The sequence below is a fragment of the Corvus hawaiiensis genome, chromosome Z (assembly GCF_020740725.1).
Source record: "Corvus hawaiiensis isolate bCorHaw1 chromosome Z, bCorHaw1.pri.cur, whole genome shotgun sequence".
In the NCBI taxonomy this organism is placed as follows: domain Eukaryota; kingdom Metazoa; phylum Chordata; class Aves; order Passeriformes; family Corvidae; genus Corvus; species Corvus hawaiiensis.
This window is the reverse complement of record NC_063255.1, coordinates 12,683,810-12,708,074: the sequence shown is the minus strand read 5'-3', so window position 1 is coordinate 12,708,074 and position 24,265 is coordinate 12,683,810. Positions and strand designations below refer to the sequence as shown.

The following is a 24,265-nucleotide window of genomic DNA, read 5'->3' as shown; positions in this document are numbered from 1 at the left end:
CCACCAACACCAGCGGGGTGGTGGCCCAAGTGTGGCTGTGCCCTTGGCAGCCATCTCAGGGCAGGGACTCCCTGCACTGGCGTTACAGAAGGACGTCACCAGTGGCTGCCTGTGCCACCTCCAGTGTCTGGCACAGAGAGACCCATGTTTCTCATTATTTCAGCGACTTATTTAAAGCAATCTGGTTGGGCTTCAAAGAAGATTTTCTCCATCACTGTACTTGGTGCAGCTGTGTTGAAAGGCTCGTATTTCTACTTTGAAACATGATCCTGCTTCCTAAGATCTAGAAAGGTGATTTATCTGATTTCCACCCCCACTTTCCTGGGGACTGGTCATTAGCAGGATGTTACTGCTGTGCCGGCAGTGCAGCCTCTGCCTCTCAGGAGCTGTGGTCCCCAGCACTGAACTGTGCTGGGTGGGCACTCTGGTGCTGGCTGCACCTCACTCTCCAACACGGTTTGTCAATCGGCTCCCTTTCAATGTACTTCCTCCTTTCCCTTCTCCCAGGAGAGCTTCTGAATTTCTTTTACCTGTCCCTTACCTGTATTTCTCTTCCCAGCTATAAAAGGCTGCAAAATTTGTTGGGAACAGCCTCATTTTGTCATTACATGTAATTTATTTTTGAGAAACCATACAGGGGGCCATCTGCTTTTCATTTTGACTTCCCAAGCTCAGACTGAAGACTTATGTTTTCTCTGAGCAACAGTCTTCTTTCAGTCTCTTATTTTGCTTGTTTTGTTCTCTTGTTAGGAGTTATGACTGTACAGAAATACTCCTTAACTGCAATTAAATTCCTGAAATCCATGTGTAGAGGGAGATATTTGTGGGTTTCCTGCTTAGACTAAATGTATTCTTTGAGCAGGCAAACGAAGTGTGATGATTCCTTGAGAAAATATATTTGTTTCTTATTTATGAGAGCTTTTTTATTTTGAATAGTCTCATGTGGAGGTGGATGTTCAGATTCAAGGTCAGCCTTGATCATCGCCTGTGCAATGTGTTCTGCAGTTCCATCTCCACTGACAAACCTGCAGGTCAGATCCATGCAATACCAAGTTCTGTGTGATTTGGATCACTCCTCATTAAGGCTTTTTATTTGCTGTCCAAAAGTACTGCTGTTGCACTACTCGAGAGAGAGAGGATTCCTTTCCTTCCCTTCATGTTGAAATCCACATGAAATAATTGGTGCAGAAGTTGTTAAGTCCATGTTCAGCCTTCGAGTCATCCAGATCAAACTTTCCAGACCAGTCATATACAGGCTTCTACACACTGAGTTTTTCCCTTTGGGCAACAGATCCCAATTACAGGATCCTCCATCGTTAGAGTAAATTTTTCCTACCTTTGATTTTTAAGTCTTGGCTGAGAAACCCACTCAGGCCCCTTCTTTAAATGTCATGCTAGATATTTGTAGGAGGGTGCACATAACTGGTCATTACAAGGCATGTATTACTCAGCAGGCCCGTTTCAAATTTGAGTACATTTTGAACTTTCCTTCCATCTATTAGTTGTGTCTTTCTATATCAGAAAAAGAAAAAAAATCCTTCCCTTATTTTAGTGTATTTGAAAAATTCCCAGGTGAGGGAATAGTCTTTTGGTGCTTTACCTGCTCTGTTTTATCTCAAACTGACAATATGATTTCAAAAGCAAGTTTTAGGGTTGTATTTATTGTTTGGGTAGTAGTGAAGTTTTGTTCATTTTTCCTACGAAATTTTACAAATTGTAGTGCAGATTTATCTTGTGTACACATACCAATGCCACACATAATTTCTTGAAGCCTGTGTAGGATCCTTAAAATTCCTCAGCTGAAGACACTCACTTCCATCTTCAGAAGGTGCGAGTGTGGCTTTGAAGAGAGAGGGTGTTGGGGTCCTTTCCCCCCCGCCGTGTAGCCCTGGGAGAGGGGCCCTGAGGGCACAGACACGGGGTTTCCCTGCCCCTGCTCAGCCTCGTTCCCATTGGTTGGTTTGTGTTCCCTGCGCGGGCAGAAGGACCCTTGGTCCCGTGACTGGAACAGTTCCTGGGCAGAGCTCCGGCCATGCGGCTGGAGAAATAAACATCTCTGAAACAGCTAGCAAGAATCAGTCCATATATATTTCTTCCATATATATTTAATCCCCACTGTAACAACAGGGAGCCGGAAAGGAAACTGTCTTCCCTTGTATGTTCCTCTTGAAACATAACTATTTCTCTTTCTTCACTGACCAGTGGTTTTGTAGACAAAACACCAATGCCAGCCGTGTGTATCTTAAAGTGTCTTTTCACAGAATTTGACATCTTGTTAGTAGTTTCCAAGTTTAAATATCTCGCTCAGCCAGAGCTCTGGCTTAGAGACAGCTCTGCTGAAGGTGCTTATCTCATGTCAGCCAGTGGTAAGTACCATTTACTTTATTACTCTCTGAGTCCCTTAATAATCAAGATTTCATATTAAAGGACCAAAATAGTTGAAGTAGTATGTTCTTACTTTTGTAGCTTTGTCTTTTTCATCTTCTTAATTCTTGTACTTTGGGTTTTTTTAGGTTGGTGTTAGGTGCTATCTACAATATCTCTCTTCAGGGTTTGGTTAGTGAGGTTTTTTTTAGTTTTGCTTTTGGTTTTACTTTTAGTTTTGCTTTGTTGTTGGTTTTTTAAACTTCCTGCACAAAGGTTTTCCTGAAATAAGTTGCTTTTGGCTTTTTAAAGCTTTCTGACGGAAAACACCAGAAAATAAAGACTGAAACATATTAAAATGTAAAATGCGTGACATACAGAACACAGCCTCTACACATGATTTAATCCAGTGCAAATAATCATATGCTTCATCTGTGAAACTTAATTTCTTTCAGTCAGATGGAAATGTCATGCTATTAGAGTGCTAAATGAAGTTTAGGTCTCTTTGGATGAGATTTCTAAAAAGCAGTGGCAGAGGATGGTTACCACAGCACCCAACCTCAGTAATGGGTCTCAGAGGAATTCACTGCACTGAGGCCCTGTCACAGTTGCCAACAGTGCCCAGCCCCAGCAACATCCCAGTGCAAGTGTCCATGGCAACAGCCTCAGGCAGTGGCTTTAATGATGGTTGCCATGGCACCCACCATCCTGGCTTTGTCAGGTGTGTCAGAGAAAGGGTTGCCGTGGTCCTGCTGCACTGCCAGCCCTGAGGAGCAGCTGCCAAGGTGTCCTGCAGGGAATGACAACAGAAGGCATCCTGCTGGCACCCCTGTTTGAGCACTACTCCTGCATCAGCTACAGACCTGACAGAGCAAGTCACTGACTCACACACAGCTGAGAAACCTCTGGGTCATCCTGTATCTAGTGGGTGATATGCACATGCAGATGAGCAAGTTTAAAATTCCAAAAGAGAATTTGTACTTTTAGATGTTTCTGTGCAAGGAAGAAAATGGGCTTTTAATGTTTAAAATGAGATTTCTTACATAGTGACTGTGGTAAAAGATGCCAAGGAGCTTCTGGGGTTAATGACCCCCAAAGTGCATCACTTTTCCCGTCATCTTGCCATTAATTGGCAGGTGCTGCACTGTCCTCTCACTGCTTGGTTAACAAAATTAATGTGGCATTTCAATATCACCATAAAGAAATCGTAAGACTCTAGAATAGAATAGTACAGAGCTGAATAACTTTGGTTGGAAGGGACCTACAACAATCATCTAATCCACCTGCCACTTCCAAAGACCTTTTTGCTAATCCAGAGACTACTTCAGGACTGAACAAAGGTTAAAGCCTATTGCTAATGGCACTTTCCAAATGCAAACACTGACAGACTTGGGGCATTGACCACCTCTCCAGGATGCCTGTTCCAGTCCAGAACGGCACATAGGATAAGGAAATGTTTCCCAATGTCCAGTCTGAACCTCCCCTGGCACAGCTCTGAACCATTCCCACGTGTCCTGTCCCTGGATACCAGGAAGGAGAGCTCAGCACCTCCCTGTGCCCTTCCCCTCCTCATGAAGCTGCAGAGAGCAGTGAGGTCACCCCTCAGCCTCCTTTTTGCCAAACTGGACAAGCCCAAAGTCCTCAGCTGCTCCTCACAGGAGGTTCCAGCTTTGTTTCCCTCCTCAGGATGTGCTGAAGGACCTTCCCATCCTTCTCCACCTGCAGAGCCCAGCAGGGCCCACGCTGAGGCTGCCCCAGGGCTGAGCCCAGCAGGACCATCCCCTCTCTGTGCCGGCTGTGCCGTGCTCGGTGCTCTGGGAGGGGGTTTGCCCTCAGGGCTGCCAGGGCACTGCTGACCCACACCGAGCCCAGCACCAGCCAGCCCCACATCCCCCTCTGCAGCTGTCCAGCCACTCCTCTCCCACTTTATCCCTGTGCCTGGCGTTACCCCATCCCAGGTACAGAATCCAGCATTTGGACTTGTCAAATTTCACCCAATTTATGATTGCTCAGTGCTCCAATCTGCCTCTGCAAGGCCTCTTGTCCCTCAAAAGAATCCACAGCACCTCCCAGTCTGGATCACCAGCAAATTGCTACTGATGCGTTCACCTCCAGCATCCAGACTGTTGACAAATATTTTGAGCAGAACTGACACTGTAACTAAACAATGAGGATTTTGTTTGCATCTGGCAATGTTATTCTTCACCTTCCTTCTCATTTTCCCAAAGAAGCTACTTTGAATATTTCCCACACAAGCCAGTAACCCAAAATTAAAATAAAGTTATGTTTCTAACCATTTATTCTGTGCAAAGTGTAAACATACATATGCTTGGAAACATTAAGTATTTTTAGGAATTCATGAAACTCCTGGAAAAGAAAGCCAAACATGTCCTGGGCTGCATCCAGAGCCCCGTGGGCAGCAGGGGAGGGAGGGGATTCTGCCTCTCTGCTCTGCTCTGCTCTGCTCTGCTCGTTCTGGTGAGACCCACCTGGAGCACTGCATCCAGCTCTGGGGTCCTCAACATAAGGCAGCTGCTGCTGGAGCGAGTTCAGAGGAGGCCAAGATGATCAGAGGGATGGAGCACCTCTGCCACAAGGTCAGGCTGAGAGAGTTGGGATTCTCCAGCCTGGAAAAGAGAAGGCTCTGGGGAGACCTTATAGCTCCTTCCAGTACCTGAAGGGGCTCCACAAGAAAGCTGGAGAGGGCATTTTTACAAGAGCAGGCAGTGGTGGGAGAAGGGGGGAACGGGTTCAAACTGAAAGAGGGTCAGTTCAGGCTAGATATAGAGAAGAAATTTTTTCTGTTGACGGTGGTGAGTGAGTCACTGGAACAGGTGAGAGGCTGTGATCAAAAAACCACCAAAAATTAACAACAAAAACCCCAGAGAGATGGCAAAAAATGAAGCAGGCTGGATAAAGAAGGAAAATTTACCAACTTCCTCCTTTGCCAAAGTTTCAAGTTCTGCGATTTGGTGCTTGAGGAAAAAAACCTTCAAATTTGAACATAACCACTAACTTCTCTTTCAGCTTTGTGAGAGAAACTTTGACCCTAAAAAGTCAAGCAAGCATAAGACAATTAAACTGTAAACCAGTTTGGATTAGCAAATACAAATATATTTCGATTACCTTTACTAGGACATTAGAGAAAATGGGCTTTCTAAAATTTGTTTCTAAAAGGTTGCAATCATTTAACAGATTTTTACTTGTTTAAACCTCCTAACTTCCATGACAGCAGACCTCCTCAAGGGTTTTTTAATGTCTATTTCAAAATTTCATCCATTTCAAATGACTATCTGCTTCTGTCAGAAAAAGATGTATTAAACAGTTTCCTCCTCTTCAGCCCTGAAAGGACTGAAAGGAGCATCATAGAAGAAGAGAAATTGCAAAGAAATTTTTGTGAGACCCTGGCAGCAGCTTAGTTAGGAGATCGCTCTTGATGATCCTCCCATGTGTCCCAGGTGTTTTTTGTCACTGCTGTGGCTCTTGCAGGAGCAGCTCTGCCTGCCCAGGCTCTGCTGCTCTCACAGGTCAGGCAAAGCGTGAGTTCAGTGCTGACATCCTGACTGGGAGGGCTTTGAACTCCCTCTCTGCCCTTGTGTTAATGATTTGTGATGCTGCGCATCTGAAGGCACTTCAAGAAAGTACTTCCTTTACTACTGTTAAAATGAAATGGACTGACTGCTTTCTCTTCCTTCTCACAGCTGGCTGAGGGCATAAGGAGATTGCCACACTTGGCTAAACCAGTATTTTCCGCAGTATTTTTCCACAAGGAACAGAAAGTACTTCCTGATGATTTGTTTGCTGCCTCTCTGGAGAAACACAGTATTACACTTTGGGTAAAGTCACAGTTTCACACTTGGACTGGCTCGTCAAAGGCAATGGCCTCTTTCATTTAAAGATGATTTAAACCAAACCCAATATTGAGTTTTGTACTCTGGTCAATCCTGGGAGAAAAGCCGATGCAGAGTCTGAGGATTGCTAAAAAACTTGGTGTAGCAGATTCGGTTTGAAACTGGTCGGAAACACCAATTTAGTGTAGTGGTTTGGTCCAAAATACTCATTACTGTTTATCTTCTGTGAGATAAGAATTAGGAGAAATGCAAAGCAGGCACCAAACTTGAAAGAATATAAAGAAGTTTATTAATAGACCTAAAATAAGGACAAAGAAAACAGGAAAAAAAAGTCCATACCACACCTTCAGAACACTTCTCCTCTCCCCCCCCCCCCCCGACCTTTCTCCCTTCTCCAAGTGACAATGTAAAAAGACAACCCTTAAGATGTTCAGTCTGTTTACCACTTCCATAATAACCTTGTTCAGTCCATTTAGGAAGAGGAGTCTCTCTTGTTCATGCTATGAAAACATTATCACAATCAGCCAGCCGCCCAGGCTGGTTCTCTGCTCACATGTGAGTCCCTTCCCCCAACTTGCAGCTTTTCCCACAACTGCTTTCGAGGGTTCCCTCTTTAATTACTGGGGTACAATTTTAAGGCTGAACCGTTCAGAAACAAAAGTTCTCTTCACCCATCTCTGGGAGCATTTCATCTCTAAGAACAGAGGCCCTTCTCCTTCCCTGGGAGCAAAGGGTCCTCCTCATCTTCATCTCCAGGACTATCTCTGGGACCATCTCTAGGAACTGAGGTTTTCTCCTTTCCCGTTTGGAGCAAAAGTCCTCATCGCTTCCATCTCCCCGTCCAACTTCTCATGAAATTACAGCTGCATCAGCATCTGCCTATCTCAGCGCAGGTGCTTTTGCTTACGAGCTGAACACTCCACCCCCCATGCCTTCATGAAATTACAACGGGATGCTCTATCATAGCTTCACAACAGAATTTCAGCTTTAAGCATCTCTTCTTTCTCCTCCCTCAGGTTTTCAGCTCTTCACAGCACTAAAAGGGTTAATCTCACCTGGGCCTTGCAGCTGGAATGTTGCTTATCACTGTCGGTCACATGATCTCTGCCGGACAGCAGAGCAGCTTTAGCTGAATCTTGGCTGCACTGGAGAGGGGGAGCCGAGCCGCTCCGGCTGCCCACAGCCCTGCTGTGGGGGGGTTCCATGGGTGGAACAGGGCCCATCAGCTCCAGGATGGCCATGGCCCAGCCCAGCCTGGCCCAAGCAGGGCCTGGCTGGGCCCGCTGGCCCCCACACGGGGCCCGCAGCCACCTGTGCCAGCGCCGGAAACGAGAGAGAGCTGTGGGGGGGTTTGCCTATTCTTAAATGTGGATCACAGAGGTGGTCACAACTTTAAGTGGCTCAAAGAATTGTCCATATTCAAACTGGCCAGCTGATAGGCTCTATCAGGTCACAGAGGAAACTGTAAGCACCCCTTTGCAAGAACATCACTTCTGGGACTATGCTTGCTAACCTATGACACTTGGCCTGTCTGGGCCTCTGAGCCTACAGGCACTGTCAGTTCTACCCTGGCATGCGTCTAATCCTGTAACAGCCTTTGAACCTTATTTTTTGATGTTTGCCAAGATGCAGCTCCACTTGGAAACATGCAATTTTTAGGGTTTTTAATTATTACAGTTTGGGGTGGCAATAATTAACCACTGGAAATTAACACACCTTTGACTTCCATGAAAAATTCAGATTTCTTCACTACAAAATAAAAACTACAGCTGTTGGGAACAAGTCAACACAGCTGCATCTGTTCAAACTACCACAACTTGATGGTCACTGAGCACATGGAAAATTTGTCTACAAACCCCTGGGGGTTGCTGGAGGAGCTCTAAACAGTAGCATTCTGTAGACAGATGAACAATGATACTGTTTTTACCCCAATAAGTACTTGCCCTTTGTGTCTCACACTGCTGCCTGACTTTCCTATTAAAAGTCTACTTTTCATTTTCATTTCTGACTATTTGTACCTCTTTCTATCAATCATTCAAACTCTTCTACGATTTCTCAGAGCTACTGCACAAGTAGGCTGGGTTTAAAATATGAGGGTAGTGCACATGTACATATACATTCCTAGTGGTACACGGCAATAATTAATAGTGTGACCGACGTGTAAATCATTTACAGCAGAAACTAATAAAATCACTTTTATTAAACCAGTTGATCACAACTCTTATGTTACAAAAATAATTTCATAATAATGTTAAATATTAAATACAAAACAGTTGCTCTTAAAATAAAAGTAACATTTTTTGTGTTTACATATGTTTCTGTGTAAAGCAGCTGACCCAGATCTGTTTAAGATTGTGGGTCTGTCTTTACCAACTATATTTAGTTCTTCTTCACCTGAAGACATAGGGAAAGCAAACTACATGTTAAGGAATTCAGCTTCATCTAGGCAAGACTGGAAACAGTCAGAGTTTCCATGCTGCTTAAGAAGGAAACAGTGCAGGCCTCAATCCATTTTAAGCAGAACAATTACTGTTTTTAAAAAACAAAACCAAACACTAGCAACTGTTTGGAAGAGCACAGTGGCTGAGAGCTTTTCACTTGTCTTCCACATCTGCTATCATAGCCTCAACTGCATTCCAGTCCAGCTTGCTGAGGATGCTCCCTGTGCTTTCAGAAACACTGTCCATGTTGATACTGCCAAGAGGAGAGAAACTCATGCCATGCACTGCAGAGGCCTGGTGGGGGAAGAGAAGATGAAGTGATCATTGTGCATCATTCATGGACAGCAGAAATGATGCCACTCTTTTAAAACGTGTCCAAATCAAGTTATGTGTCTGATTATTCTGTAACAAATGCAATCTATTTTCCTGTTTATGCCCTCCCACTGATGCCCGTTTCCTGGACAGGCAATGTGCCTACACAGTTTTTAAAAAGTACATTGAAGTTCAAGGCTCACAAGAATGCCTTCACTTGTAAAGGAAAACTGTAGTTCTGCTGAAGCCCCACCATTTGTGTGATGCATTATTTATCTCACCCACATGTTTTGAATAGAGAACCACATTTTAAATAAAGCAGAAGAAAACAAAGTGTTAAATGGCATGTATCAAATAGTTTATAGAATAAGTAGGTACTCTACCTGAAACATGGAGTCATGAGTATCTTGAAGTATTCTTTGGATATCCTCAGGCACAGTCCAAGGACTCACTACGTCTCGATCAGTGTCAAGATCAACACCTTCTGTCTGAACTGCAGTGGCAACTTGAAGAGGCTTTTGTGTTGAGCTCCTGCTGACGCTACACTCAGCAGCTGAGGAGAAAACAGGCCAACCACAGCACTGCAACACTTCTTGCCTTTTTCATCTCAATCTCTTGAAACTCCTTCAAGAATAGAAGCTCCAGGTTCTAAGAACTGAAGCTGTGTGTAAATCCACGTGAAAACAGCCAGCCCTGTTATCTAGAATTGACGGGGGGTTATGGGGAGAAAAGGCTGCTGGTCCCTTCCAGCCTCATGCTCTGAGCTGCCTTCCCAGGGCAGAACACGAAGTGGAACAGGACTGTGCATGGTGCCTACAGCATCCAGGTTCTGTGGTGCAGTCCCCCCAAAAAAACCACATTGTTCATTATTTGGCAGAGGACTAAACTAAATAAACTCTGGATTTGTGCCTCTTTAGAAGACATGGAACTTCAATGAAACCCTTATCAGTGATGTGATATACTGGAAAAACAGATAGAAGAAGGTGCCAGAAAATCAGAGAACGATCAACCTGAATATAGAGTTTAAAAAGCGAATATATGGAAAGGAGAAAAATTACTTTTCCACATGAGCAGAGGTGAATTCAGGAATTCAGGAAAAGTGCCTTTCTGCTTCTTAGTGCTTCTCTCAATTTCCTGCACTGTCAACTCAAATACATTGACCTTTGACTGTCCAAATCATGCCAATAGTATAATTCTGGTGTAAGGCAGAATGGAATCATGCCACAGTATTTTGTAAGTCTCAGACCGATTATCTCTTCATTCTTTGTCTGATCAGAAATTCTGCTGCTATTAACAAGTACTGCTTCTGTTAAAGAATACGATTAGGAGCAATCTTTTGTGGATCCAGACCTACAAAGATAGGCATGGGAAAAAGTACCACTAAAATCCAAGGAGTTTTTTCTTTTTGCTAAGCTTAGTCATAAATTTTTCCATGCTAACATTATGACAAAATGATATCTTAAATGGATACTGTACAGAGGGATAATAAAGACAACTCCTACTTTAAAGAGCTTGGAGAGTAAGCAGCACAGAAAGGTAAGGGAGAGACATAATTCTTGTGTCCTGGTCTGCTAATTAACTTTCTCTCTGTCAGTCTGAACTGAAAGATAAGACTCAAAGCCTTCATCTAGTGATTTCATAACATGCATTTCAGGAATTCACTAAAATCTGGCACATTTATTTCAGTAATCTTGAAACTCTCATCTCGCTAAAACTGTTCAGAGGTGATTAAACAGGTGATTAAAATATTTCACAAGTTTCTAATTAAAAGGATTTTTAAGTGGGGAAATAATTATGAGTTTTATTCTTCTAAACAAATGCTGTATCTGCATCTTATTTCCCCCCTGTATTATGCAGCATTCTGTCATTGTTCTGTGTAACTTACAGTGTCTGGAATTAACAGGACAGTTTGTAGCATTTCTCAGTCTTCTTCTGGAGGTACTTTTCTGAAGGAGCTTACAGGCATTTCCTGGAAAGACAAAGTAAGCATTTCGTTTTTTAAATGCAGATCAAATATACTCAAAGATGCTCAGAAATTTTCATCTACAAGTCTCCTGCCTGGGTTACACAGTACTCTTGCTATGGCAATTTAAGCTACTTTGGATTTAAAGAAGTGATAAGGAAAGGTAACTCCCATCTTTAGCAGGTCAATGGCAACACAGTTGCAAAAGCCTCAGGACAGGAAACATGCAGGTTTATAAATCTGATTTTCTACACAGATATCAAAGCTCCTCTCTCCCAAAAATTCAGCAGTCACTTGAAGGACCTCTTCAGTATGTGTCTTCATCAAAAAAGTTCTGTTCTTACCCTTGGACTCTGTCAAACCAAGAGCTGGGGTGAAACGTTGTACTTTTTGACCAAAGCCAGGTTTGGCAGCAATTCTGCTCCTTTCTGCCAGAACAGGACTATTCAGATGCCCTCTACAACAAGACAAAGGAAAAAACCAACACAACGACAAAGCTTAAATACTTATCACTGTACCATTCCTCCACACAACTTAGATCTGACAGGGCATATTCAGAAGAGACATAAAAGCCAGAGAAACCACATTCAGCCCACCTGGCTGAGGATCAGCATCACACACTGCCTGTGGGGCCAGTAAGCCTCAGCAGAATCAGAACTGCTGCAATCACAGTGAAGACACATCAAACTGGCTTTATAGAGAGCCACTTTAGGTCCAACAAAACTTCTTAGTGATTCCTGCCACTCCTAAGGTGGATTCCTGCATGATGTTCCTTAGCATGTCTGATTCTGGCTGGGCACTTAAATTTCCCTTGGACACCACCAGCAGGCTCTGTACAGCACTGACTACATTCACTTTAATGCTGTATTCTGGAAATGTACCTAAAAAAGGTACTGTACCAAAAAAAAAGAAGCAGAAATATTTAAGTTTGGAAATCACAGGATTACCTGAAGTAAAAAGTTCCTCCTATTATTCTGAAAAGTATAAAATTATATATATAAGAAGAAGAACTACAATGCAATATACACCTGGAACACACATACACATATGTGGCATTAATGCCATTAAACTGAACAGATGTATCAATTTATAATACTCAGATACCCTCACCTCCTCAAAAGGCAGTACGTGAAGTGCAGAAGAAAGATCAAGTAAAAATCTAAAGGATGAAAAAATTAGCAAGCAAGAGAACAAATCCAGAGTTGGCACAGCAGAATTTTTATTTGCTTCTTGCTTGTTGTTAGATGCTCTTCAGGTCTATATTGCTGGCTATAGTTCAGTAGAACTCACAGAACATTAAGTTTGCAAAGGACCTCCAAGATCATCGAGTTCAGCCTTTGACGGGATCACAACCCTGTCAACTAGACCCTGGCACCAAGTGCCATGTCCAGCCACACCTCCAGGGATGGTGGCTCCACCACCTCCCTGGGCAGCCTGTTCCAATGTCTAACCACCCTTTCTGTAAAGGAATTGATGTTGAGTGGAATTGGTTATGACACTGATTACAGCTTGACTCCTGAGTTGGCTTTTTCCATGCTCCAAAAGGCATTTTTAAGGCTCCCTCCAAGATTTGCTGTACTGGTTGTAACAAGACTGGAACAGGGACTTGAGAGTCCGCTGATCCAGACAAATTGTATCTTTGATTCTGCCAGCATATGACCTGTCTCTCAAGCTAATCCTGTCTCAACTTGCTGCAAAATTTGAAGTGTGGTGAAGATACCAGCACACCAGAGCAGGTTTGATGCTTAGAGTGTTACCCTGTACTGGATGCCACATCCCTCCTTCTGTACACTTGAGGTGATCTTGTGCTGGACAACGTTCTATGATCACTTGCTGGTGATGCCACTGTGTCAGATAACATTTCATTCATCAGGGAAAGTGCCTGTGATATTCTTATACTGTGATGCTCAGACAACAGGGCTCTGTGGAGAAATAATATTACACATTACCTCACGCTCTCACTCATTTCACCACAGCTGATTTGTGAGTCCTGTAAGACTACATGAAGAACACTTTTTTACAGAATTTCACAGAAATATACTAAGCCTTTTAAGATCATTAGCAAAAAGTTAAACCATTTCTTAGTTGAGTAAGTGAGTTTGACAGAATGCATGAGTAAATGTTGGGGAAAAAAAGAAACAATGATACTTGGAAAGCGATAAATACAGTCAAAGGATGAAACATGTTCAGAGTTTTCCTAAATGGTGATGCAAACATGAATTTTTTATGCTTTTGGTTGAAATTTCATCAATATCTGAAGCTTCATAGGCAATATAGTTAAAACTATCTTTACCTCTTTTTGAGGACTGGAAAACTAATATATAACTAAAGATATCCTGAGCTGTATTTATAGCAACTTACTTGTCTTTTTCTTCTTTCTTCTTCTGGAAGATTCTAATATCCTTTGAAGTAGGATTATGATGCTGTGTAAGAAAGTATAAAAATCATTAACTATGTACTGTGGTCTCATTCCAGTCTCTCACTCTCAAAATGTACTTAATTGACTTGAAAGTTACTGTTTAAGACATTCTTCACAAAGAAAAACAATATGAAAACATATGGTCCTACCAGGAAATTCAGGTAAGATTGTCTCTGTAACATTCCAGTCTCAAAAAACATACTGAAATCTTGCAGTCATATCTTTCATACTGTATATGCTTAAAATACTAACATTCCTAAGGATACGTCCTCATAGTCCAGCTCAAAGTTTCAAATGGCCTCACCATCACTGATGTTCCTAACAACTAATTTAAAAACCAGGGCAAGGTTGCACTTTGGCCTGTGTTTGCTAGAATACAATTTGAATTCTTTAGTTCTTCCTTCTTAAAAAGAAAAAAGCCAAAACCAAACCCAAACCATCCTCTGAAAGCTGAGAATCCCTCCACTAATGATTTCAGGTGAAAAGCCCATAGCAAAAGCATCAAGTGTATACTTATGGGTTGACAATACAGGAAAAGGAGAGAAAGCAGGACCCATTTTTCTTGAATCACTTCTCTCCATGCATGTGCAGAAGAGCAGCCCAGCTCAGTTCTGAAAGATTGTTTAAAACCAGGGGAAATACTTTATTTCACAGAGATCTATTACTCTTTTTGAAAGTGAATACAACTGAATTATTTAGTAACAGGGAACTTGAGTATATTACGTATTTGCTGCTTGGGAGATAAAACCAACAGAGCTTCAGCCTGGAAGTATTTACAGCATATCCTGAATTCAACAAGTAGAAGGTAGAGGGATATATTTGGTGGTGTTAGGTCTCATCTCCTGTAACCCCAGAGCTTCCTGTGACTCAGCAGGGTCCTTTCAGGTCCTGAAGGCATCCAGATGGCAAATGCAAATTTTGAGAGTTAATACTGACTGGAAAATTTCTTCTGAACTGCTTTTGTGTGGTTTTTTTTATTTTCTGTTATTTCCAGCACAGAAAAGATAGATCAGGCCATAAAGGTGTTTTTACTAATTAAATTTAAAACGTAAAAAATTCTGGGAGGGGACTGTTTGTTCACTGAAACCAGACTTCAACAAAAATTTTCCTAAGATACTTGACATATATGACATATTCTAGCATCTCTGCTGACCCTTTATGATTTTTGCATACACTTTTGTGTGGGTGAATGACAGTGATGGCTGCCCTCAGTATCCTACCATATTTGCAAAGGATGCTGGCATGTGAACTCTGCTTTTTAAATTCACTGGGGTTTTTTGGGAGACACATGGGAAGATGAAACAAGGTGTAAACACATCTTAATAACTGCTGTAGCTATCACTGCCTGAAAAACGTATCTTTCATCAGTGAATGTTGCAGCTGTATCCATTACCTTGTAATGGCCACCTGCAGCCAATGGTCACCACTGCAGCCTGTGAAGAACACTGGTGTATTTGCTTATCTGACACAACTATGGCCAGTTCCCACAAAATCAAATTATACATGTAAAACCCCAACATTACAATAGGCAAAAAACACCCAACTTTCAGTCCTTATATTATCTAACCTGAATAATCAACACACAATAAGTAACAACTACTCTTCAAGACACCCATTATTTTTACCACATTCTTCCTCAGGTTGAATGGATGATGTTCTTTCTGTCTTTGTTCATCCCGTTTCTTCATATATTCTCTCATTCTTTCTTTTTGCTTTCTTTTCATCCATGTTTGTATCTCCTTCCGCTCCTCTTCTGTTCTTTGAGAATGCCCAGAAGCAGAATCAAGAACCCTAAGGGCAGATGTAAACAGGAAATAATCTAGCACATCCTGTAAATCGCAAACAACAGCAACTACATGATAAAATAAAAACTCTGACAAACCCTTCAAAATTCTGACACAGCTGGAAGCATAAGTAATGAACAAGAGGGGAAATCTTCTTTTGCAAAATTTTACTTCTTGTTGTCAGCTACATCCAGATAATAGAACTAGATCTTAAACTGGTGGGAACTGTGGTACCCATGCAACAGACTGGTGACCTGAACAGCTGTATTTTTTCCCTTTGTCAGCAAATGATGTCACAAACAGGAGTAGGAAACAGCTGTCACTTTGACCTCTCTCAGGAAAGAACAGAGCTGATTTTACAACTGACAGTCAGGAAGGTGTGGAAGTCTCCAGCAAGGAGGGGAGCATGACAAGCTGAAATCTGGGGCTGGAAGTTTCTAAAGCTGCTGTGCCACGGGCAGGAAATTTCTGTTCTTTCAGAACTGCTTTAGAAGACCTGAAGGTCTGAACTGAATCTACTGTATAAAAAGAGTTGTGCTCCAGCCTATACCTAGTAGAAGAAGGAACAAGCAAAGAGGAAGGAAAGAATTTCAAAATCAAAATAATAGAAAACAATTAGTACATATGACAATAATGGCCAGCGAATTTGTAGATATTAAAAGTTCTAATACTAGTCCCATTTACATCAAACCACATACTTGCTTCCATTGTTTACAGGTTGTGAGCTATGAGAATAACCAGGGTTAAAATGACTTAACCAACACACAACAAAAACCAGCCATGGTATTACCTGGAGATTTTCTTAGCCTGTGTTTTTGCAAAGCCCAGCTCCAACACAGAGATGTCACTTTCTACCACACGATCATTCATGCCAGTAACATCACTCAGACCAGTAATTTGCATGGGATCTTCTGAAGAGCTTGATGTTAGGTAGGGAAAAAAAGCTGTTACTAAATTACTGTAGAACATTACCGTAAGAATAACAAACTAAACCCCTTTCTTTTACACTGAAAACGAGAATACCCAGGTTGTTTTACATAAAGCCTTTGGACTGAATTTTCTTTCCCCACATTTCCACTGCGTTAGTACACTTGAGTCAATTTTGATGAGGACAGAAGGAGCATGACCTGACTAACATCAGAGGGACCATCCAGAGCTGAAATGCTTGAGCTCCACTGGGGTGTGTGAACATGGCTGGTCCACAGGAGGCTGAGGCTGGCAGCCAGTAGCATCCACAGGGTTTGTATTGTTGCCCATGAGGAGATAAAGTTATGGGGTGCTACCAGTTTCAGTGGTACCCAAATCTCAATGACCTTCTGAGCAAGAATCAGTGTCAGTGAGAGTACAGTTCCACCTAAATTCTCCCCATTTCTTTCTTCTCTTTTAATCAGTTGCTCCCAGTAAAAAACTGATCTCATAGTTTAGGACTACAAGCTGTAGTTGCTTCAAGTTACTTCTTTGGGTAAAAATCACTGTCTGCTAAAGTTTATTGCATCATACCCTCATTCTTTAGTTTATTTAACCACTCCCTAATCTACTTCAGTCACAACAAGCAGTTCCATTTAAAATACTAGAAAAATAAGATAAACCATTCAGTTTACTGCTATGATTTAAGCAAAACAATAAAGATGGATAATGGAGCAGAATGACTAGGAAGAAAGGAAACCAGCTACTCTTTTCTACTATATCCAGAAGAGTAACAGCAGCTAAAAATAAAAATACATGTCAGAACACTTTATTTAATGCATATGCTCTTTCCAGTTATGAAATCTTCAGTCTGTTGCTTTACTGTTTTCATACAGTAACACCTTAAAAACCTTCTGGTGATAGCTGGCTTTGGTAGGCAACTACTAGCAGCAATTGCATGTACTTTGCTGAAAAAGTGGTTTGCAAATAGGAGAAACAACAAATGCACACAGACAAGAGCACCATTTACATTAGCAGCTCCAATACTTGTAACTAGAAAAGAACTTTGAATGCTTCTGCAGCTTTTGCATAAAGTAAATCTAACAGGCATTACCAAAGTCAGAGTAAATTACCTAAAAAAAGGGCTTTTATTCAGTTTGAAAATAAATGCCTTGATTTTTATGAAGTGATGATTCCACCCTGCCAGTCACCTTTTTGGTCAACTTTCAACAAAACCAGTTGCAAAATACATACCCAGCACATAGTTCTCTGCATACACGAGAGCCTGAAACAGGAACAATCTTTTTTAATAATATCTTTGCACTGGTACAAAAATTAATCATACATATGTTAAACAGCCTGTGAGATAAAATACAGAAACACACCAACCTCAATATGCTGACATTAAAAATAAATTAATATTGTACATAAGCTTAACAGCCTGTGAGACAACATGTCATTGACTGCCAGGTTAGCACAGAGGCTCCAGAGAGCACTAATTAACAGTTCTCTGGCTTTTGTGGGAAGTTTTGCTAGGACGATATCATCGCTGTTGACAGTTTTTTGCCATGACAAACTAACTACAAATTATCTGTTCCAATTAATTATACAGTATTTCATGGAAAATTAATGATTGACACTTACTTGAGGAATCCAGGCACTCAGAAGAAGCTTGGAATTCAGAAGATGCAACTGAAGAGCAATATGGTTGTCTTGGAAGGAAGAGCACTGCTTCCTCTCCTAAACTAAACTCTCCATCTCAAAAGATTATAGTTGTATCTTAGTATCGCCTATAGTTTTCTTACCTTGCAAGTAACAAGTTTATACTTAGTAAACTCTATTACTGTTTTCAAAATTTAACTGGGTGTGTGTACTATTTGAGATTCACTAGTGCTGTATACAGACACAGGAACATGTTTTAACACATTTTAAGACAGACTGCTGTAAATGTGGCTGTCAAATGCAAGTTCAAATGCACAAAGAATGTATAATTTTTGGGAGCCTGACTGCAAGCAATGCAGGCAACACGCAGAGAAAACAATACAACTGCATTTTTAACCTTGGGCAACAGGTCGCTTGCTGAATGATTTTTCCTCCTCCTTTTAATGCTACTGCAGTCTTCGTAATTGCAAAAATCAATTTACCCTCAGTTTTCAAAATGATTAGACCTCATAAAATAATCTTTTAGGACACAGACAGTAGTTACTGTACGGTGAAATAAACCAATTAATTTTGCTTATGTAGGCTGTATTTAACAGAGATGTCACCCCTCTAGACACAGGTAGATGACAGAGATGATAAAGACAGCTTTTGGAAGAAGCTTTGAGTGTTCTGTGACATCATACCCACTTATATTCAATTAGGTAAGTAAGTACAAATTAGCGCAGTGATGGGTTTCAGAAACAGACCCAATGTTATTTTCTTTCAATGACAGTGAATTTAAGTGCAAGTATGATTCACTGCTGAACTGTTTTCAAAGCTTAGTGATACTGTTGTCTTGTAACAAACTCATTATCAGTGCACATCAATGAAGCCATTCTGAACAATGCAATCTAGAAAGACTCATGACTGACTTCAATGATCTCATTACATAACATTCTGTGTAACAGCCATGAGAAAGTATTACACCATGAACAAAAGGTTTACTTATTTTTAAAAGATGCAAAGGGGAAAAATATACAATAAAGATTATACCAGAAGGTGACTTCAGGCCGCTAGGACAGTTAGAAGCCAAGGCTGCAGAGGCAGGAGAGTGTACATCCACTGTAGTAGAACTGGGTACAGGGTATTCCAAGTTTAAGCTCTCCTTTTGATCATCTGTGACCTCTTCAAATATCATGCCTGTCAAATGATGTTCTGATCCTGTGAAAAAAACAAAAAGATAGAGTACTTAGTGTAGACCAATGGAGAATCCCCACAACGCAGAAACTATCACTCATATATGAGTGATAGCTGGTTAGTGACATCTTTAGTTTATCTGTCACCTACAACAGCCTGAACCTGGATCAGCTGTGCCTCCCTATGAAAGGGCTGTGCTATGTGACCCAGTCCTGCAGGCACAAAGAAAATGACTGGACCAGGAGCTGTTCCGTGTGAGCCTAAAGGACATCCCAAATATTGTCTTACGTACAAACACAGACATAGCCATGATTTGGTTCCACCACTTGGCTTTGTATTAACTCCGTAAGTAGATTAGACTATGTTCTTGGCATAGTACAGTAGCTAGAAGTAGGTACTACATAGCTACTTCTTAAATGAACAAATGATCATTCAATATATCTGCTCTAGTGAACAGTTAAGCTGGTGTAAGATTTTAATAAAACCAGTAGATTACAACTCAATACACAGATTTGCTACCTTTCATTTTATTTCTTTCTCTGATATTCTTGGTTTGTATTTCAGTAACCCCTTTAGGGATTGCACTAAATGCCAGTGGTAACTAAAAGTCATTTAAGATGAATATTCAATGGTAAATTTATTATCCTGTTAGTTGGACACATACCAGCACCAATGACTCCAGCAGCTTCAGAGACTGCAGGACGAGCACCAAGGTCTGAATCCGCAGCCATTTCAAAATCTTCTATCAGCTTCACCAACTGTAAGTGAAACCCAAAAATCACGTAATGACACTTTCTTCAACGTATTGCTGAGACTTACACTACAGATATTTATGCAAAGTCTACTTTAAATACACTTTTTTTGTCAGAATCTTGCAAAGATTTTAATGCAGTTTCCTGGCTGAAAACAAACAAGTTCAGGAATCAAAGTAGTTCATGTAGATTCATTTCATATAAGAATTTCAATCTTCTGGATGCTTACTTTGAGAAAAATATATATAAGATCTATTATCTGTTTGAACAGTTTTACTCCTACCAATCACATGATTTTTGAAGTAGCTGGAGTTTTCCAATATATATTTTATCGAAAACCCACAGAAATTAGAACATTTCCATAGTCTTCGTAAGTCTGAAGTTTTCTGAAGTTTAGAAAGTGAAAACTAAAACTGACTAACCCAGAGTGAGGCATTTTACTGAGCATTAGTCTCAGAAAGAACAACTTTCATAACTGATACCTAATACATAAGAAGTTATTAAAAAAGGAATGATCAACTAGTATGAACTGAAAAAAACAGGCAAAAAAAAAAAAGGTTTTTCTTCAGGATTTGGCTAGATACTCAGAATTTTTAAAACCCAGGTGCTATGAAATGCTGAAACAAATACAGGATATGTGAAAATATTTTTTTCCTACAGGCTTTAAAAAAATCTGACTTTAATAACAACCTTGATGAAGAATATACATGATTAAATAATCCACCTGAGTGTAAAAATATACAATAAATATATTTTATATATATATATATAATATTATTCTCAATATCTCTTAACAGATACCAAGCAGATTGAGAACATTGTTCCAAAATGTAGGTTTTGTCCTTAGCTGAAAAAATAAACTGTCTAAAAAACAACAGTTAGCACTCAGAACTCACCATTTTGCTATTTCTGAAATCCTGCTCCATATTTTCTATTATGTTCTGTAGTGTCTGTAGTTGCATATCCATTTCCCACTGTTTTGTGGAAAAGTATTCTTTTTCAATTACTTTGGATGGAAGCCCTGAAGAAGGAAGAGTTCTTCCTTCTTCATGTGCTATGTTCCAGGTTACACTATCTGTAGCAGAATCTGACTTCTTATCTTTCTTTTGCAATTGGTTTGATACCTTTTTCTGATGATCACCTTAAAATAAATAAAAAAGAATGCACCAATATCACTGAATAAGCCACAAGCACCTAAATATTCCAAGTAATTAGGTACAGATGTGCCATAGATAATAATATGTTTTACGAAGCAAGAATCATTAAAAAGAAATCAAGTGTATCAATGTTGATGTTTAAGACTAAAAAACAACGAGGTTAATTGGGAAAAGGCTGCAGATTTTCTGTGGGCGTTATGACAACACAAGAGTATTACTTTTTCTTGGATCTAAAACTGAAATGGTTTACCTTGCTTCTGAAGTGCCTCAGGTGGAATTGCATTAGTAACAGAAGCTGCTGTGTGATTAAGTTTTGCAGTAGATGGAATTTCAAGCTTCTCATTTTGCTGTGCAGCAGCTATCTCTTCTGTAGACTCAGGTATCATTGGCAAATTGTTAAGGATGTCACTGTCTTCAATGTCGATCACACTTATATATTCCTGTTTATGCTAAACAACAAGATAATGAAGAATTATACGGTATGTGTTTTTAATAAGCTGTTTATAGTACATTGTTCACAATTTCCTGTGTTTACCTCCCTACATTTGTAGCTGAAAGGCTTTTTGTTTAGAGAACAAAATAAATACAATCCTCCCTACCATATTACACAACTGACTCATGCAGATACAAAGAACCCAAATTCATCAAGACAAACAGTATACTTAAAATGCATTTCAGCCATATGTACATTAGATCACTAACCAAATCAGGTGCATCTGACAGAAAGGATGGTAAAGGTTTGTCCTTCATTTCAGTGGGGAAACTCAGGTTTAAATACATGTCTGACAGTAGCATCACAGAGGAACTAGATGACTCTACAAGAAAATAATAATAGTCAGTATTATATTTACAGTAAAAGCCAAAAAAAGTCAGACCATAAGGAAACAGCTCTGCATTCTCTAGCAGATAAGAAAAGCTTTGACTAAGCTGCCATCCAGATTGCTATTAATATCCCAGTCTCGCCTTCTTAGGCAAAAAAAAAAAAAATCTGCATCTTTACTTAATCCAAAGAAATTAGATTACTCAGATAGAAACCTCTAATAAAACTATCTGCAAATGAGTCATGATGTAGTAAAATTATCTTCAAATGGAAAAACACTGTTGAATTTTACAATAATGGAAAAATTAGCATGCTCTCTTGGTACCATAGGGAAAATACTTGGGTACTGAAATCTATGTGAAGTATCTATGGAACAATGCTACTGCAGCTCAATTTCATGTGATCTCTTTTAACATCCCAGTGGTCAATTCATTTGGTCTATATTACACTAAATTCCAAAGATTAAGTGGCGCTAAAATCCACAAAACAAGGATTGGGTTTCAAGAAGTCAGATAAATTAGCACGTTATCTACCCCGTGCATTAAGCCATCTCAGATACAAAACCCATGTTAGAACAGTCACACTTTTATAGACTTCTCAAACAATAAATGAAGTGGAGAAAGACTGAAGCCACACCTGATGCAGGAACAGATGTGACCAGCTCGTTTTTTTGAACTTTGGAAACCTCATTTCCTGATCTACTGATCCCATGATCCTGATATGATTCGAGCACTTGATTGGAAAAAAAAAACGAAGACGATCAGAATGCATGAGTTTAAGGATAATACCAACAGCATTATCTAAGCGTACATTTCTGATTTGCCAGTTCATAATAAAAGAAAAGTTGTGGAGGAGGAGGGCAAGGAAACAATTTCACACGTGTAAAACATTGTCTAAAATGCATTTAGATAAATTCAAGTTAAGTTAAAAGAAGCTTTCAGAAAAAGTCACAGCAGAACTGACTTACAGAAAGCATGAGGAGACTCTTACATAATTTCATCAGTAATGTTTTTATTTATAATTATTTTAACTACTGCTTTGTAATTTATATTCCAATGTTTTCTGGTTTCGTTCTTTTTAAAGTAAGAAATTAGAGCACAAAAAACTGTTTTCCCCTTTATAAACTTGCTGCATTTTGAAACCTGACCAAATATCACAACTAATCAAGAAGCAGCACCAGAAATAGTTGGTTTCTGCAGATTACCTGTGCAGCACTTACCTGGATTAGTATTTGTACTTGCATCTTGAGTTTCTGTTGGTTTTTTCCCTACAGAAGCCAAATAATGTAGATCTGCTGAGATAGTACTTGCTTTCTCCATTGCATCTAAAATGTGATAATACAAAATCGGTGTCTACAAACGATATAAAAATTAGACATCTTTGAAAGCAATGATATTAACTCACAACTATGGGCCCCAACAATTCCTTCTTTGTATTTTCAACAGATAATTTTAACTTTTCTCTAAGCATACCTCAGAAATGATTCTAAGAAAAGTTTGCGCTACCTACTTTATACAGCTGTACTGACACTTACAATGCTACACTGAATTAAAATCAAGATTCAGTTTAGATATGTGATTTTTAAATTAAATATTTTAGTATGCAGTAACAGTCTGCTTCACATCCTAAAAGGAGGGGAGGAATATTTATAACACATATGTCTTCATTTCTTTATTGTTGTTTCTACAGAGTTTGCATTTAAGGCCAAATTTCAGAGAATGAATTGCATTTTGTCCTGTGATAGAACTGAATATTGTCATGAATTAACACACTATAAAGAAGCAAATCACAGCCATGGTCTTCATATTGCAAGCTAGAAACATTGTCAACATTGAGTTTCTTTTAAAAGAGCCCTTAATTTTGTGTAATTAGAATATGCAGGCAAATACTGTTGGAATAATATCTTTTCAAAATAAATAAAAAATTTAGGATTTGAAAGGTTTACAGAATTATTTTGATTAATCACATGAACAGAAATCACTGTCAACCACAGCTAATTGAATTTACTCAAATTGTTATTATTCCATTAACTCCATTGTTTATAAACATAAATACAAGACTGTCATTCATTTTTAAGAAAAATTAAAATACTTCTATAATTTTTGGGAAAACTATTCTGAATCTTCAGATAATTAATATATGATCTTAAATTTGCCTGCATCTCTCTCCACACCGAACCCCTAAAAACTGAGTATCCCCAGAAAATTCCAAATACCTGTTGTACATCCTGAAAGGTCTGGAGAAAGCCCTCCTAAGCCAGTAAGCCCACAGAACACATTATCCAAGTTTTTAACATGTTAACGACTATAGAGTTTTCCTGTGAATTCTAACAAACTTATGTTTCTTAATTTTTTTTATTTGAGCACTCAAAACATTAAAAGGAGTTGTACTTGCCCATTGAGATCAGAAAACCATTTTGAACGTAAGATGTCGATTTTGGTTTGTGATCCTAATATAAGGAAAAAAAGCATCATCTTAGAAAACAGTCCCAGTGCAGATTAAAGGCTTTCTTGATGCTGTTAATTATCCAATATACCTCATATGAGTAATGATTTTGGGGAAAAAAAAAGTAATTGTCACTTACTGCTCTCACTCCTTTTTAAAATTCCTCTGATCCACTCCAACTTAATGGAATTTACTGACTAGGTAACATTCTCT

The 24,265-nt window shown here is 39.7% G+C and overlaps 1 protein-coding gene across 5 annotated transcripts in view; it reads right to left on the bottom strand.

Moving 5' to 3' along the window:
* Window positions 1–8,380: 8,380 nt before the first annotated feature.
* Window positions 8,381–24,265, bottom strand: part of CPLANE1 (ciliogenesis and planar polarity effector complex subunit 1) — a 60,133-nt gene continuing 44,248 nt past the window's right edge. For 3 of the 5 annotated variants that reach the window (XM_048290917.1, XM_048290919.1, XM_048290920.1), the window contains exons 38-55: window positions 24,002–24,056; window positions 22,827–22,931; window positions 22,244–22,339; window positions 21,490–21,602; window positions 21,038–21,236; window positions 20,527–20,771; window positions 19,543–19,636; window positions 18,735–18,902; window positions 17,685–17,798; window positions 17,295–17,325; window positions 15,925–16,053; window positions 14,976–15,141; window positions 13,293–13,354; window positions 12,689–12,853; window positions 11,276–11,388; window positions 10,854–10,937; window positions 9,352–9,521; window positions 8,381–8,950 (exon numbers count right to left, since the gene is read on the bottom strand). In XM_048290917.1, the coding sequence (XP_048146874.1) occupies window positions 8,810–8,950; window positions 9,352–9,521; window positions 10,854–10,937; window positions 11,276–11,388; window positions 12,689–12,853; window positions 13,293–13,354; window positions 14,976–15,141; window positions 15,925–16,053; window positions 17,295–17,325; window positions 17,685–17,798; window positions 18,735–18,902; window positions 19,543–19,636; window positions 20,527–20,771; window positions 21,038–21,236; window positions 21,490–21,602; window positions 22,244–22,339; window positions 22,827–22,931; window positions 24,002–24,056 (2,250 nt within the window). In that variant the 3' untranslated portion in view covers window positions 8,381–8,809. The remainder of the gene's footprint in view (window positions 8,951–9,351; window positions 9,522–10,853; window positions 10,938–11,275; window positions 11,389–12,688; window positions 12,854–13,292; window positions 13,355–14,975; window positions 15,142–15,924; window positions 16,054–17,294; window positions 17,326–17,684; window positions 17,799–18,734; window positions 18,903–19,542; window positions 19,637–20,526; window positions 20,772–21,037; window positions 21,237–21,489; window positions 21,603–22,243; window positions 22,340–22,826; window positions 22,932–24,001; window positions 24,057–24,265) is intronic. The other 2 variants (XM_048290918.1, XM_048290921.1) reach the window with 2 other exon arrangements.